The 17,066-nt window shown below is 53.8% G+C and overlaps 1 protein-coding gene across 2 annotated transcripts; it reads right to left on the bottom strand.

Moving 5' to 3' along the window:
- Positions 1–541: 541 nt before the first annotated feature.
- On the bottom strand, positions 542–11,710 carry INKA2 (inka box actin regulator 2). 2 transcript variants are annotated; one of them, XM_064732986.1, is made up of 3 exons: positions 11,464–11,570; positions 2,501–2,604; positions 542–2,309 (listed from the first exon to the last, which is right to left on the bottom strand). In XM_064732986.1, exon 3 carries the CDS (start codon positions 2,301–2,303, stop codon positions 1,401–1,403), a length of 903 nt encoding a protein of 300 aa, XP_064589056.1. In that variant the 5' UTR covers positions 2,304–2,309; positions 2,501–2,604; positions 11,464–11,570; the 3' UTR covers positions 542–1,400. The 2 variants fall into 2 exon arrangements, with proteins under 2 accessions (XP_064589056.1, XP_064589057.1); XM_064732987.1 differs by lacking the exon at positions 2,501–2,604 and having other exon boundaries at positions 11,464–11,710.
- Between the last annotated feature and the right edge of the window lie 5,356 nt (positions 11,711–17,066).

The raw sequence follows: 17,066 nt of genomic DNA, 5'->3' as shown, positions 1-17,066 counted from the left end.
GGCTCGGACACAGAGCTGAGCCACAAACCTTTGTTATCATTCCTTCCTTTCTATTCTTAGCTAGTCTTCTGATGAAACCTTTTCTTCTATTCTTTTCGTATAGTTTTAATGTAATATATATAATAAAATAATAAATCAGCCTTCTGAAACACGGAGTCAGATCCTCATCTCTTCGCTCATCCAAGAAACCCTGTGAGCACCGTCTCACTGCCCATGGCTGTGCCACATCCCTGGCCCTGTGCCCCTCTCCAGCCAGCCCTGGGGCTCTTCCCTTGGCAGCAGCCTCTCCCCAAACCCCAAACCCCACACCCCACACCCGTGCCCGCGTCACTGCTGGGGGCAGGAGGGATGGGGAGGCTGCAGGAGCCCCGGAGGCTCAGGCTGAGCAGGGGCTCACTCTGCAGCAGCGCTGGCACCCTGGCAGGGAGCTGTGCCATGATTTACAGCCTCTCCTGCGATGCAAACTCCCCACACTGCCCAGCCCCAGCGGGGAACAGCCAGGGAACCCCCACAGTGAGAGAACAGAGCCAGGGTGTCCCAGAGCAGAGTGAGACAATCCCACTTTATTGGAAACTCTCAGAGAGTCGGACACGGAAGAACTTGGTTCTGTCACAGCAGGGTTTGTACAACAGCAACAGGAACACAACACGAGATGGGGCACCGAACTTTGCATCTGGGAGAAAATCCAACCGTGAACTTCAGCAGTGCTGTACCTGCAACAATCCACAGGGACAAGGGGAAGGGGCAAACCCACCGAGACCCCCGGTCACAAACCCCTGTAAGGAGCCTTGTGCCCCCTGGTTGGACTGGCAGGGGAGGGAGAGATGCTGGCAGGGCACCAGGGACACAGATTAAGGAGAAACTCCCCCAAAGCTGGGGGTCTGGCCCCCACTCAGCAATTGTTCAAGTCTTATAAATTCAAATTATTTCTTTCCATTTAAATAACAAGTGCTTCAGGTACAAGGCTTGGGATGCCAGGTTTGTAACCCAGTTTCAAGTGCACACAAGCAGGAATAGATTTTTTTAACAAAACTATATATATATATATATATTTGCACACTCATACACACACATGCACACCATGGATTTTGTGCTGCACCATTGAGCTGGAGATGATGGAATGGGCCTGGCACCAGGAGCTAATTACCTGTGGCACCACTCACCCTAAAGCTGCTAAAGATCTGCATTATTTTTGCCAATATTGGTCCCCAAAGGTCTCCCCACGAGGAGCTGCTGCTCAGGCAGTCCCTGGAGCTGGAGTTGTGCAGAAAATTCCGTGTGCAGCATTTCTGCAGGATCCTCTCTTGTCAGAGTCCCTGAGCAGGTGGGCGGCCTCCAGCTGGCGGTGGGTGTGGAGATGCTGGGCAGAGCAGGGCTGTGAGAGGCTGGGCAGGGCAGGCTCACACCCACACGGCCGTGTTGATGTCAAAGCCAGCCTGGCTGTAGTCTCTGGGCTCGGGCACTTTCCTGGTGCCCCCCTTGGGGTGCTCACCACGGCCCTCTGCCCTCGGGCACCTCTCTGCCTTGCTGTGGTGGCTCTGCAGGTTGCCGTGCAGGGGCAGGTAAAACGTGCCCTTGAGTTTGCTGATCTTTTTGGACCTCTTGGAGATGTGGGGCTGTTTGTCCTCGGGCGGGAGCCAGCAGGGCTTCTCCTTGAGCAGCCTGTCGCGGTCCGGCCGCACGCTGCGCAGGAACTTCTTGAAGATGTTTGTTGTGAGGGAGAACTTCCTGCAGAGCTCCTGGGACCTGCTCAGGGACAGGGAGGCCTCGCCCTTGTCGCCCTTCTTGTCCAGCTCGGGCAGGTCCAGCCAGTTGCCCACCAGGTCTGCGAAGATGTTGTCGCCCAGCACCAGCGGCTGCCGGTTCCTGCTCTGCGACATCAGGGACGAGGTCCAGTCGTGGCCATCGTCACAGCCCGGGCACTCCTGGCACGGTGCCCATGCCCCAGCCGTGCCCTGGCTGGGCTCTGGTGCCCGGGGCACGCAGGAAGGTCCTTTAGGGGGGCACACACCGTCCCTGCAGAGGCTCTGCGAGGAGCAGGGGCTGTCCTGGGGCTGGTGGCTCTCTGGGGACGCAGCAGGCTGGCACAGGCTGGCTGGCTGTGGCACGGGACACGCCAGGGACGGGGGGCAGTGTCCCTGGGCATCCCCCAGCCCCGTCCCCGTGCTGCTCCTGCAGCAGCGGCGCTGCTCCGAGAGCTCCAGGTGCTCCAGGGCCGTCTGCACCTGCAGCAGCTTCAGCTCCTGCAGGGCGCCCATCATGCAGTTCATCTGCTCGTGCAGCCCGTCACCCACCTCCTTCATGGACAGCTGGGGGGGAGAGAACAGCGCGTCAGGCTCCCTGGGGGTCAGGGTCCCCAGCAGGGTCCCCATGGGTCAGGGTCCCCAGCAGTGTCCCCATGGGTCAGGGTCCCCAGCAGTGTCCCCAGGGCAGCAAAGCAGGGCTGAGCAGCTCTCTGGGCCATGCCCTCCCTCCTGGCCACCTCTGCCATCAATCCCACCTGCACTGCACCCACTTCAGCCAACAGCACTCTGATTCTCCTTAGGTTTTTCTAGGAGCGTCCCTCTAGGATTAAGAGGAGCTGACAGAAGTGGATTGTTTGACCTGACAACAAAAATAAAGAGTTTGGGTTCCCATTAATTGCTTGGCAGAAGCCCAAGGTGTAGAACTATGAATGGTTTTGGCTGCCGCCAGTTTTAGAATGTTCTTGTGCTTTTGAGTCCATTGTGCCCTGCCGCCAGCTGAAATCAGGAGCCAGAACAGAGCCCTGCTTCCTCACCTGAAGCGCTCAAGTCGATTAAAAATAAACCCCAGGAAGAATTAAATTGTTACTCCATAACCCATCTCCAGCTCTCAATGCCCTCAGCACAGGCCCCTCTCGCTTGAGGACAATCAAAGACATTTCAATGCACTGGAAATTTTGCACAGAACAACCAACAAACTCCAGGATTACTTACATTCAAGCAGGAATTCTCTGATTCCCAGGCTAGGACCTTTAGTAGCAGTTCTGCTTCATCCCTGAACCTCACTACAAAGATTGAACTTTCTTCACCAGGCTTAAAATAAGCAAGTTATTCTCCAGAGCTTCCCAGCTCCCCCTTTATTCGCTCTGCTGCTTTCTCTCTCTCTCCTGCAGGATCTGGATCATATTCCCAAAGCAGCACCAGGAAACACACGGGCTCCACTTCCCAACAGCTGCCATGAGTCATTTTTAGCAGGAGGGGAGTGGGGCCGGCAGGGCTGCAGTGTCACTTCACTCTGGCTGAGGGGTTTGCAGAGATTACCCCGTCCAGGCAGCTCCAGCCTACGCTGTCACCAGCACTCTAAAAAGCTCATCACCATTTCTTGTACAGATCTCAAGATTAGGGTGAAAAAGGCCAGCTTCTTCTGTTATTCTTATGTTCAGCTTTACATTACCAAGCTTTGTTTCCTACATCTCCTTCATTTTACCCAAGCTGGCGCAATTACTCGCTCTATTTCCATCTCTGTACGTGGAGCTGAGCAGCGAGGAAGAGCAGCCATCAGAGAATTGTGACAGCCCAGCTCTCCAAGGGGAAACTGCTCAACAGTTTCTGACCACAAATCCCATTTCAAACCCCAGAACCTGGAACTAAACTCACCAGCAGGTTACAGACATTTTTCAGAGCTTTCCTCTCAAGGAACTTGTTTATCACCCAGAATGAGCACACAGCTACAAAGACACAGAAAATCTGTGCTCAGCTTCCTGATCCCACTGCGCAGAGCCTCCAGCTATGGCATTTCTTAACATCAGCAAATAAACTCCTGCTGCAGATGTGTAAATAATGTCCCAATTGCATCCTCACCGTGACCCTGTTCCCACCCCGAGCTGGGGCCAGCCTCAGACAGAACTGCACCTTACCTCTCCAGATTGCTGAGATGCTGCTCGTCCTAACCCTCCTTGCCTTATTAATGGCAGTCTGGTTTATCTGGGGCTTTGGAAAAAGCTGGATTTGGAGCCAGCCTGGCCCCTCATTGGCCATTCCCACCAAATCCCCTGGGCAGTAATCGCGCCCTGGGGAGCGCGGGGTCCTGCCCTGGACGGGGCTCCTCCAGCCCCCCTGGCACCTGCCCTGCAATCCCCCAGGCTCAGGGAACTGCCCCGGGCTGGGGCAGCTCTGCAGGGCCCAGCCAGGCCAGCCCAGGGAGCATTAACCCTTCCTGGGCAGGGTGGGCAGTGCTGGGGAGAGCCAGCTGCCCCACAGGAACAGACGGAGCCCAAAGGCAGCACCTTTCCTCCTGAACAAAGCATCAGGCCAAAGCTGGGCCAGCACCAGCCTGGGCAGCTGAACTGCTGGAGAAGAAGGGGGGATGATCTCCTGTGTGGGAAGGCTCTGCTGTGAATGAGAGTGGGGGTCCTGGGCTGAGCCCTGGCAGCACAGCAGAGGAGAGGGGGCTTTGGGCTGTGCCCCTGCCCTGGGATGGGCAATCCCACCCTCCAGCCCCTCCAGCAATGTGGACCCCACCACATTGCTGCACATCCTGAGGCTTCCAACCCTGCTGGCAAACACTTTTGTAATTTCGGGTTGTGCAAGATAAAAAATGAGGCAAACCAACCCCCTCTGCTTTATCTCCTGCTCTTCTTGGTGTCTGCTCAGTGTTGTACAGAATGGAGAGAGAGGGAAGCCCAGCCCAGGGTGAAGTCACTGCCTGGTGACCGAACAGCCCGCGGGGCTTGGATTCCATCCACCTGCAATTAACAGCACTCACCTTGGAGAGAAAATTCCAGAGGGAAAATAAACCTGCCCCAGTGTCTCACTGCCAGCCTCTCCTCCTTGCCAAGATCTCAGCTCTCCCAAGTCCAGACTGGCTTCTCTGAGGCTCTCCAGAAAAAGAACAATGTCCCAGGGAGGAGAGATCCCCTCCCTGGCAGAGGGTCAGGACTGAACTGCCTGCTCTGCGAGAAGAAAAAGGGATTCTGCAAAAAATTCAGCAGATTGGGCTGGAAATCAAATGGATGGCCTGCTGGAGATGGTGGGAACTCCAGGCTGAAGGGACAGCCCTCAGTGGCTCTGGGTCACACACTTCATGCACAAGGAACTCAGATTTGTGTCCCCAGGTGTCTCACCTGAGACGCTCAGCCCTTCAACAGAAGTGGTGGTTTGGCTTCTCTGCTTCAAAAAAGCCCTCTTAGAACCAGGACAACTTGCAGATACCCAAATCTAGCTCTATACACCAGTTAAAAATCAGATGCCTCAAACTGGATCTCATTATTCCTGAAACTTTTGCAATCCCTAAAAATTGGCATGAAAAATTTGGTGCCTAATTCTGCACAAGCCAACTCATGCCCTTTAAAGCAAGACAAGTACTCACAGGGCTGTGCTCCCCTTCGGTGCCTGGGACTGGGGTGTGCTGGGAGCGGTTCCTTCTGCAGCCCTGAGGTGTTACCTGGCTCAGCCTCCTGTGCAGGTGGGAGCCAGCTCTGCCTCCGTGCTCCTCAGAGCAAGGCTCACTCAGACTGCAGACACCCCAAGCACTGAGAACTGAGGTGCAAAATGCAAAATTCCACTTTCAAATGACCGTCAGGGAATATTCAACACGGGGGGAACCAGACCAAAGCTGCCAGAGTTCATATATAGAATGTATTTTGCACTGGCAGTGCCCCATCCTGAGCAGCAAAGCACAACTGCTTTGGAAGCCACCCTGTCCATGATCTCCTCACCCCAAACAATAACCACAACTGCTTTACCCTGATGGTAAATCACTGATCTTCACCACTGATTAACACAGCCTGCCCAAGGAACCTCCTCCAGCAGTTACTGGCACTTCATCAACCTCAAACACCTGAGATCCACAAACAAGGGAGATTTTCCTTCCCCTTCCCAGGTAAATCAGTAACCTTTCCCAGCCCCTTTGGGAACTGATGTTGTCCTGTTACACCTCCGTTCTCTGAGCTCTCAGGATCAGTTCCAGCCCATCTCCTCCATCCCCAGCTCTGCATCCCCAGCCCAGCCCCAGCTCTGTGCTGCTGATGGAAAGGAAAAGCCCAGAGCTGGGAAGAAGAGCCCTCAGTGTGTTTGTCACAACCAGGAGGAAGACAGATGTGCAGCTCTTAGGAAAAAGAAATGCACACAGAGGAAGTTATTGCTAAGAGGACAGGAAAGAACAAATGGCAAATAGTTCATAATAGTAGTTCTGATGGGCAACAGAGGCAGCACCCCAAACAATTGGTATTTAAAGCAGATGACATAAGAGAGACTGAAATTATTTTAGAACTGCTGAGCTGATCATATTGTTTCTGTGTTTCCCTTTGGGTCAGTAACTGGATTAATCTCCTGCAAGCCTGCAGTTGTGGCTGGCCATGGCCTTGCTGCACACAGAGCTCACACACAGCTCTCTCCAGTCCCTCATTCCACCCTTCTTCTCCTTCCTCTGGAGCATGCCAAGGGCCTGCAGCTGTCTTTCAGTCCTTGCATTTTATCACAATAATTTCAAGTCTCTCTTTTACCTATTCCCAGGGTAGGTGTGTATGGGATGCTGACAGTGAGCTCACAGTTTACCTGAAAGAGGAAGGATGCTGAAACTGAACCTGAGACTCCCCCTCACAACAATTTCAACAGACCCTAAGCAGATGTTAGCCATGACAGATGTGGTTCACACCACTCCATTACCCACCCTCCTTCCCACTGCAAGGATATTGGTTGTGCTTCCCAGTCACACTCCCTGTGCTTAAAGGCAAATCAGAGAAATCAATTCTCCTCAACCAGGATAAAAATGGGACAAAAATAACTCCAAATTTCAGATTTCACTCACAGCCCAAGGATAAGAGAGACCACTGACCACCAAAGATGATGGTTAGAAGTGTCAGTTCTCAGCCCAGACCTGCTGTCCTGGGAATCTGCTCTTCAACATTCCTGATTATGTGAAACTGGGAGTCTGAAAAAATCCACCCTCATCTTTAGGTGGCCGCTCTGGAAATAACCCAGAGGCCAAACCTGTGACTGCCTTCTGTCCCCAGTTAAACACGACAGGACATCTGCTGCCAAGTCACTCCTTTGCACCCTTCCCTCAGGAACACCAAGGGATGAGATCTGTGACACCACCCACCCTCCTGCTCTGCCTCCAGCAGCAGGGAGAGGTCACCCACAAAGGGACCTGCATCACCTGGAGCTGCCTGTTCCCATCACCCACAAAGGGACCTGCATCACCTGGAGCTGCCTGTTCCCATCACCCACAAAGGGACCTGCATCACCTGGAGCTGCCTGTTCCTGTCACCCACAAAGGGACCTGCATCACTGGGACCTGCACCACTGGGAGCTGCATCCTGTTTCCAGCCGCTGCAGCTGCAGCAGTGGTGGGCCCAGGCCCTGGGGGCTGTCCCTGGTGCCTGGCACACTGCACAGCACCCGAGCTGCCCCTTCAGAGAGAGCAGGATGCAAACACAGCACATCCCTCGGAGCGTGACACAGTTACCGGAATAGGACCCGGTGTCAGACAAAGAGGAAAAATAATTGGCTGTATTTGCAGTCGGACCCAATGTTCTATTCCTGCAGGATATTCATAGCAAGAAACACTGTCTACCAGGACATAAATTAATGTAAGAAGGGAGTCAGACTCTATCAAACTCAGTAATTCGATGCGTTTATGACAAATGTGCAGGAAGAACATTAAAAGTTCCAGTCAGAGTGGTGACTGAAATACTTTTCCTCCCAGAAGAAAGCAACAGAAAGCCCAGATATATCCTGGATTCATCTGCAAGACCAAAACATGCCAAGTGAGGTTACAAGCACAGCCAAGTAAGGTTAATGTGGCTGTGCCCCCTGGCCTGTTACACCACACAAACCCCACGTGCCAGATGAATCTGCCCCACGGACTCAGCAGTCCCAGACACAAAACAAGGATTTATTCCTCCTGCAGAGAGCCCCATGCCCCATCCCACAGTCCATGGGTGGTGCTGCAGATCAGTGCAAGCTGTCCTGGTGTCTGAGGGTGCAGCAGGCACTGCCATGTGCAGCACAGAAATAAACTCCTCTCTGCCAATTCCCCAGCCAGACAACTCCTGCTAACCTGAGCCTTCAGCTGAGATAACTCTGTGACAGTTCTGCTGTGCCTCAGGACAACGTCTGCAGATCCCAAACGCACCAAAGGGCTCTGAGGATGGGGACTGATGGCAGGAATGGCACCCTCCCAAGCTCTGGGGCACATTTCACAAGTGCCAGGGGAGGACAGGAGCACAGCCTATTATTCCATCACCAGAGCTGGAAACCAGCACGTTCCCAGCAGCCACAGTGCACCCATGAATCCCAGGGGCTCCCAGAGCAGAAAAGGTCTCAAGCATTTCCTGCAGCCGAGGTGCAGAGAGCTGGCACAGCCCTGGGAAAGCTGCCCGGGCCGAGGGTGCCCCGCTCCCAGGGATGAATGGCTGTGTCAGCTGAGGCTCCCCAGCGCTGCTGTGGAAGCTTCTGAATGGATTCCAATCAAAGGGACACCACACATGCCAGAAACGATCAGCTTACAATGGAAAGCAGGCGGCTGCAACGGGAGAGCTCTCCCCACTGACTGAAAGGGGTCGGATTGATCCTGGGCAGCCCTGCACAGCTTTCCCACAGGAAACGGGGAGAGCAGGGCAGTGCCCACTGGCTGCCTCGCCTGGCACAGCTCACACAGGTGACACACAGGGGCCCACAGCAGCCCCAGCCAAGCACACCAGCCATTAAATGTGGTTTTAGTAAACAAAGCAAGGGAAAGGAAAAACAGAGGTGGAATCCTCCTGTCTCACACTGCTGGGGGATTGAGTTGCACTGGAAGATAGCCTTTCCTTGGGAACTGGGAGCTGTGCCAACATCCACTATTTTCTAAGAAAATCCCCTCCTCAAAGCTGGCCAAAAGTCTGGTTTGCCACACCAGAGGCTGCCTACACTGAGACAAACTGAACTTCTGCTAATGGGACAGTCTCTAACCCTGCCTTGTGACACTGAGCAGCCCTAGAAAGCCTGGCTGGTCACTGAGGGCAGTTCTGCAGAACCTCCCTGCACAGCAGGGCTGCTCCTTGGCCACAGCACAGCCTGTGTGTTCCTCAATGCATGGGATGCCCAGAGCTGGACTCCCCTGTGCCCACTCCGGTGGCCAAAGCCATTCTCACATTCCTGCCCATGCCCGGTGGCTCTGGAGCAGCCCAGGCTGGCAGGAGCTGCCCAGCAGCGAGGCAGAGGCAGAGGCAGAGCAGCAGCTCCCCAGCCCATGGTGCAGATGGGCCCAGCTGTCCCTGGGCTGCTCGCTGCCCTTCACAGAAACACTGCTCTGTTTTCATTCCAGGCTGCGGGGACACGAGGGATTCTGACAGGCTGGGATTGCTCAGGGCAGCACCGAGGGGTTCCAGCGCTGCAGCTCCACCGTCCCTGCAGCTGCAGGAGGAGGAGGAGGAGGAGGAGGGCCCGGCCCTGTCCAGCTGCACCCTGCGGATGTCCCCAGAGCCGCTCTCACCGCGCTGGGATCACCCGTGTGAAAGGAAGTCCTGGACAACAAAACCCGGGCTGTGGGAGGGGAACCAAAGGGACTGCTGAAAACCGAATGCACAGAGACACAGGCTGCTCCCGGCCGAGCCACAGCGTGTCCAGCTGAAGGTGACAACTGCCCCTTCCCAGGGCTCCAACTGCCCCTTCCCAGGGTTCAACTGCCCCTTCCCAGGGTTCAACTGCCCCTTCCCAGGGCTCCAACTGCCCCTTCCCAGGGTTCCAACTGCCCCTTCCCGGGGCTCCAACTGCCCCTTCCCAGGGTTCCAACTGCCCCTTCCCAGGTTCCAACTGCCCCTTCCCAGAGTTCCAACTGCCCCTTCCCAGAGTTCCAACTGCCCTTCCCAGGTTCAACTGCCCTTCCCAGAGTTCCAACTGCCCCTTCCCAGGGTCCAACTGCCCCTTCCCAGGTTCCAACTGCCCCTTCCCAGAGTTCCAACTGCCCCTTCCCAGAGTTCCAACTGCCCCTTCCCGGGGTTCCAACTGCCCCTTCCCAGAGTTCCAACTGCCCCTTCCCAGGGCTCCAACTGCCCCTTCCCAGGGTTCCAACTGCCCCTTCCCAGGGCTTCAAGCCAAGCATACACAGAGTTATGCCAGGCTAAGTCATGGTTTATTAATACAATAAAAACTGTTGCATTTTTACAATTGAAAAAAATTAATTCCTGCATTATAGCAAGGACTGAACAAAGCCAGAATATTCTCATTTAAAGTATTTTTTTCTGGCTTTTGCATTAAGTGTAAGGGATGACTTTTTCTGTTGAATATATTGACTCTACAGAAGTTGTATTTTGCACTACAGAACAGGCATGTTTCAGACTCAGAGGTGCAATGTTTAGACTCCTCTACAAAAATACTGCTCAGATAACAAAACTGATTGGGTCAGAAGACAAAACACAGATTTAGGAACCTTATTCTTAGGATGTTCTTCTGGAAGCTACTCCTTCTCCCCGCTCAGATTTTCAAGGGCTGCCAGATTATTCTGTACATGCCCCGGTTGGCAGTTTGCATTTCATTCATCACACCCAGGGTACAGCACACCAGTGACTCCCATTCTCCTTTGTTTTAGTTTGTCTTTCACCTCCTGTGTTTGCTGGGAAGCACTGGGAACGGCAGCAGGTTAAATGTCACTGCCGCCACGTTTCTCGGGAGCAAAAGGCCACTGCCCCAGCCGTGTTTCACAAGGCACCGGGATGCGGAGCAGCACGGGGCGCTCCAGCCCTGCTCTGCCCCGGGCACAGCTGGAGCTTCGCCAGCTCCTCAGGGACAGGGTCACACACAGTGATTCCTGCAATGCACGGGGAGCACGAACCCGGCTGCGATCACCTCCCTCCAGCCCATGCCGGGAGCTTCTCTCATTCAGAAACTTCGCCCAGCCGTCCTCGCTCTGCCTCGTCTTCCCCTTTTGTTCTCATTATCTATTTATCAGGATAACGCAGACTCCGAGCCAGCCCCGCTGGAGCCCTATTTTGGGAAGGATCGGTTCCTGCTGCCCAGCCCCGCAGGCAGCCCCAGAGCCCAGCAATCCCTCCGGGCTGCTGGACAAGCCCCGGCAAGCCCCGGGACCGGGGCTACCCCGAGCAGGAGCGGCGGGAGGGCGAAAACACCGCTCCTTTCTCACAAAGGCTTTCCTATTAAACAAGTACTTTCACAGGCTACCGGAGGTGCCAGCGCGCTCCCTTCAGAGCCTTCTGATTCACAGAAAGTTGTTCCTATCCATCTCTGCGGCTGCTTCCCTGATTTCTGACCTGTGCGGGCAGCGTGTCCCTAAAGCCCCCGCACGGCCCCGCCGCGGTTTCTCTGATAGACGGACGGACCCCGACCCATAACCGGGACCTGCCCCTGCTCACGGGGATGGGGATGGCAGCGGCGGGACCCCGACCCATAACCGGGACCTGCCCCTGCTCACGGGGATGGGGATGGCAGCGGCGGGACCCCGATCCATAAGCGGGCCCCCCAAAGCCGCCCCGCGGGTGCCCCGACCCCCGGCCCTTACCAGCTCCTGCCGCAGGCGCCGCAGGTGCTGCTCCATGGCCCGGCTGGGCGCGGGGCCGCGGCGGGAGGGGAGGAGCGGGGCAGTCCGGGGGCTGTCCGGTGTCCGGGGGGCGGCTCCGGGAAGCTGTCCGGTGTCCGGGGGCTGTCCGGTGTCCTGCGTCTGTCCCGTGTCTGTCCGCGGCTCTCCGGCGGGGCAGGGCGCGGGGCAGGCGCAGCGCGGCGGCGGCGGCGGGGCCGCGTGTGCGGGCGGCGGGGCGGGGGCAGCCGCATCCCCCGGCCCGGCCCCGGCGGCCGCGGCGCTGCTGGAGGCGGCGGCCGCTCCTCCCGGGCCGGCCCCGCGCCCCGCCCGCCCCCCGCTCCCCGCCGAAGTTGGCGCTGGAGTTGGCGGCGCTCGGCGCTCCGCACGTCGCTCCGCGGGCGCGGACCACCCCGCCGAAAGCACGGATTAACCTACATGGCCCTAATCGGGAGAAATTGCAAAGCCACCCGGCTGCGGTGTCCCCGTTCTGTCCTCACCGCGGGCTGTGCCCGGGCAGCGCGGGGGACATGGCCGTGCCGCAGGCCGGACACGGACACACGGACCTGGCTGGACAGGGACACGCGGACCGGGTCGGGACAGGGACACACGGACCGGGTCGGGACAGGGACACACGGACCCGGGACAGACAGGGGCACACGGACCGGGACAGACAGAGACACACAGACCGGGCTGGACAGGGACACACGGACCGGTGGCGGTGTCCGAGCGCCCTGTGCCAGGCCAGCACACGGAGAGCCACAGGGCCCGGTGTTCCCAGGTGTTCCCAGATGTTCCCAGGTGTTCCCAGATGTTCACGGTGCCAGAGCGGGTTTATTTTTCCCCTCGCTGTTTCAGCCCGTGCCAGTCTCTGCGCACGCAGCAGCTCCTGGAAAACTCCGGGTGTGGGGATGTCGCAGCCACGGGTGAGCCCCTCTAAGAGCAGGATTCTTTTATCTCAGATCAACAGCCTCCAATATTGCTTCTCACCGCAGGACACCAAACAGATGGACAGGCGAGCAGGGACAAAAATACAAACACTTTTGGATCATCAGACTTCATAACTGCGCTGAATTTGAAAGGGTTTGAAGTTTTGAGTGTTTCTCACAAATAAATATTATTCTTATCTTATTTGCAAATAATGCTGAGTTTGATAAATGCTGAGTCCCCTGTGATATTTTAGCCTCAGTTGCTCTGCCATGCTAAAGAACTTGATAGGAGGAGAAATACTTCTTTGTGTTTTCAAATTTGGGATTAAAAACGTAGTTACTTGGTTTTTTCCCATAAATTTCACAAAGACTGGCTAAAATTTTTGCCTCTCCAGGTCCTTATTTTTTGGAGGAAAACATTTTTTATAGAAGATAATAGGATTCAGTGTGTTTGCTTGTTTGTTTACAGAAACCAATTTCAGTGTTTTTGAAAGCTGACCTTTGTGTCAAAATCCAATTTAAATGGAAAATTTGCGATGTGCCCTTTCACATGTGTTTGGGAAACACTCCAGAGTTAATGTTTATTGATCCTTCCAGTGTCTGGGTTATTATGGGTCAAAATTTCCTGTCTCCTTGCTCATTTCAGGGCTCCCATTTCCCATCTGTTCAGCTGGGAACAGCATCTCTCTTCGAGGCTTTGTAGAATGTGGGGCCGTAAAGATATTAATTTATTGGAGAAATGACCTTATCAAAAAGTGAATCACTTCCAACAGGCCATGCCATGGTGTGAGTGGGTGCTTGCCAGTCCCGGCTCTTCCTTACAGTCTCAGCCAGCCAGCCCAGCTATGGTTTTTCCCTGAAATCTGGCAGGATTTGCTGGCCAGCTGGCTGTTCCCCATGGGCTGGGGTCGGGTGTGGATGTCACAGCCCATCCCAGCATATGGCAGGGTGGGGAGCCAGGCAGCAGTGAGAGACTGGAAGGGTGGGATGGCCCCAGGAGCCGGAATGGCCCTGGCTGGGGCAGCTCCAGGGGCACAGGGACCGAGCGGGAGTGACCCCCAGGCCTTGCACTGGCCCTGACAGGGACAAGAAAGACCAGCTCCGCACCAGGTCACTGATCCTGTCCTGAATTACCTGATGCTGTCCCTCACAGTGCCCTGACAGGGACAAGAAGGGCCAGCCCAGCGCCCAGGTCACTGGGTGAATTTAACCAACTGTCCCATTTGACTGTGGCAGCACAGCAGAGATGCCAGTGATACCCATGGCTGCTGGAAGGACCAAACTGAACTCACACAATGTTTTACCTTCGGCACATGTCAAGGATTCAGGAGGCTGTGGCAGTACAGTGGAGATGCCAGTGATACCCACGGCTGTTGGAAGGACCAAACTGAACTCACACAACGTTTTACCTTCGGCACATGTCAAGGATTCAGGAGGGCACCTGCACGTGTACAAGGCAAGTGGCAGATGCTGCAAGCTCCTGTGCCTCCTGCAAGACACCAGACTCTGTGATCTTCTGGCAGATGAACAGGAAGAGTTTCTAGGCTCTGTTTGGCTCTGCTAAGGACATCTTTTTGATCCCTTTTCCAGCCTCCGGGGCTGCTCCTGTCCCAGGAGACTGATAAAGGAGTTCAGGAGCACAGAATAAAAAAATAAAACAGAATATTCATGTGCTCCAAACTCCTGGGAACTTGCAAGAGAAGAGAAAAATCTGAACTATTTTCTCAGTAGGATTTCCTTAGTAAGCAGCATTTTTCTCTTGCATGTAGACAACTGGTTCAAAGCAGCACCGACACCTCATGCCAGGCCCTGCACTCCTCCCGCTCTGTCGTGGTGTAAACCATGAGCAGATGGTGCAGTGCACTGGAAAATCAGATCTCTGAGAAAATACAGAGCCAAGAATAAAACTCCCTGAAGCAGAAAGCGACATGGTTTATTTCAGGACAAAAAGAAAAACTGAGATCCTTGGGCAAAAATTAGAATACTCCTTCAGAGTGGAGTATTCCACTTCTGTGAACTGCCTCGTTCATTCCTGATTGAGGAAACATCCCTCCCTTCACAGCTGAAGGCTCATCTCATTTGTTGTCTTTCAGTTCATTGATCTGGTTTCTCCAGGCTCCCACGTGACTGTTCTTTGCTGAACTAACAAGCGTGGTTATCACTGAATTTTCTTTCCTTTCGACTTTCTTGCACACTGACGACAAACCTTTCAGAATTTCCTCCCACTTCAGCTGCAGCATGACCTGAATTGCATCCATCCTTGTTTAAACCCACTGGGGCAGAAACATCCAGCCACGATAGGTAAGGCTGTAATGCCAGAACTTTGACTGGTTTTATATTTGTGCATAAAGAGATAAAATAGCCCTGAAAATATTCCTGTTCCTTCCATTAAGTCTATTTTAGTGCATACAGTCTCTGCACTTGTGGCCTTTATATACAAAGTTCTGACATGCCCTAGCCTCGCTATGCCCTATCCTCAAAATGAAACTTTTAATGCTGCTCCAGCCAAATTCCAGCTGCTGGCATTGCTGTGCCTGCCCTGGAGTGCCAGGAGTGAGGAGCAGGGAGCTCCTTGTGCAGCCCTGCCTTGTGCTGAGCATCTCCTGGATTTCCTCTCGGCTCGCTGCCTTCTCGTGACCTACATCCTGCTCACACGAGCTCAAAAAATAATTTAGCAAATCTTGGTCTCTAAGATTAAACTGGGATGATGTTTGTTTATTTGGAGGCAAACAACAGCAGTGAAATGCTGACATTTCTCTGTGCAGAGCTGAAATTGCTGCTCTGACCCGACCCCTAAGGTCTCCTTGCTTTTATCTGCAGCTGCAGCCAGCATGTGCCTGTGCTGCCTGCCCCGTGGATTTGGGATTCCATCTGAAACCTGGGGAGTTCTCCCTGATCCTTGGGAAGAATGGGCCTGACAAGGAACCCAGTCCATTCCTCAAGAGGGCACTGAGATGTGCCGCAGGTGGATGTGAGCCATCACCATCCTCCTCCTCCTCCTTGTCACTGTTGATGACACCTGCACGCACCAGGCTCGCTGGGAAGAGCGCAGAGCTTTGTCAGTACTGAGGAACAGAGAGGATTCTGCTGCTCCCAAGACTTGCTGCTCCTGGTAATCTGCCATGCAGCCTTCTTTTCCAGAGGGCAAGTGAATGTGCAGGGTGCCCAGAGTCAGTTTTGGCGGGGAATATGCAGTCACTGTCTGTGCTGGATCAATGGCCCTTTCACTGTCCCAAGCTCTACTGTACAGAGAACAAACACAGTTTCCATGGCAGTGCAAACACAAATACAGCCCACACTCCAAAGAGTGACTCACACGTGCTGCAGAGAACAGAGAAACTTCCCTGTCTTCATCTCAAAACATCTGGGAGAGGAGGATGGGATTATCTCACTTTCAAAATATTCTACAAATATTATGTAAACCAGATTTGCTCGGAATAATTCCGTGTCTTGGCAGATCTGAAAGACAAATCCTTTGAAGGCAAAGGAATAAGGCAAGCCTGGTGCCTGCTTGCAGTAGCAGTGTCCAAATCAATAATGAATATATTCTTAAAATAGATACAACACAACACTTCTGGAAGCCAATACCAACCATCCATGAGCATTTTACTTCAGTATTTCAAGGAGTCACAACAAGAATTTAAGTGTCGGAAATGAAGAGTGGATTTATAAGAAAAGGAGGACATGGATAAATCTGTGGGAAGTATTTAGTACAAATCCTAAGTCCTGGTATTGCAGGTGTTAGGCTGAAATAGTCTGAAATAGTCTGAAATAGTTTGAAATAGTCTGAAATAGTCTGAAATAGAGTGAAATTATGACCACCCAACCTGGAGCATCAGCAGCATCACTCAGAGGTGTCTTAGAACATCACTTACCTAAAGCTGATATATAGATTCAGGGGGAAATGGGTCCAGCATGGAATTAAATCAAATAAATGATGTGCACTTTCTGGCAGGGACAAAAATGTGGGGAGCACTTTCTTGGAGAAATAAAACATGTTCTCAGTGTATATGGGAGGAAGAGTTTTCCCTAGCAGGGCTTTTCTACATCTTAAAACCTCACGGATTTTTATGACCCCAAGCTAGTTTATATCCCTTCAAAATAACCTGTTATTTTAGCAGTACTCCAGCTCTGAAGGATGTCTCATCTGCTTCTTTCACCAACCTAAATCCTTTCCCAGGACCTATTCTGCCTGCAGAGCATTCAGATTCAATGTCAAGCTGTCCAAAGGCTGCTCTGAGCAGGAATTCTTCCTTTGGCTCTCGCTGCAAGCAGAAGCAAAGCCATGTCATGGCAAAGCTGCAGATTCCTCGTGGCAGGGCTGACATGTGAAGGTCAGCAATGGGAATTCAGCGCTCCAGAGTCACTGAGGTAAAGCAAGGCTGAAGGAGAAGATTCCTGTTTGTGCTGTGACTCACAGCACTCGCACAGAGCTCACAGCAAAGCCGGGAGCAGCAGCAGGTAAGATTTACTATGGGAATGAGGGTTAAACAAAACCCTTCCCGGGATCGACTGACAGAGCTGCAGGAACCCGAATGAGACACAGCCCCTCAGCCAGGGCCGAAACCAGCAGGAGAGGGACAACAAACCTGCCCAGGGTGTCTCACACACAGGGACACGGCTTGGAGTCTGTCTGCACTGAAGGGCTGCAGGAAAATG

This window comes from Zonotrichia leucophrys, chromosome 26 (genome assembly GCF_028769735.1).
Source record: "Zonotrichia leucophrys gambelii isolate GWCS_2022_RI chromosome 26, RI_Zleu_2.0, whole genome shotgun sequence".
Taxonomy (NCBI): Eukaryota; Metazoa; Chordata; class Aves; order Passeriformes; family Passerellidae; genus Zonotrichia; species Zonotrichia leucophrys.
The sequence above is the reverse complement of the archived record's forward strand: the minus strand, read 5'-3'. Positions and strand labels throughout refer to the sequence as shown.

Coding starts and splice junctions, on each gene's coding strand:
- INKA2 (XM_064732987.1), bottom strand. CDS start 11,499: ATGGAGCAGCACCTGCGGCGCCTGCGGCAGGAGCTG. Junction 2,310..11,463: donor GGCGCCTGCGGCAGGAGCTG/GTAAGGGCCGGG, acceptor TCTCCCCCCCAG/CTGTCCATGAAGGAGGTGGG.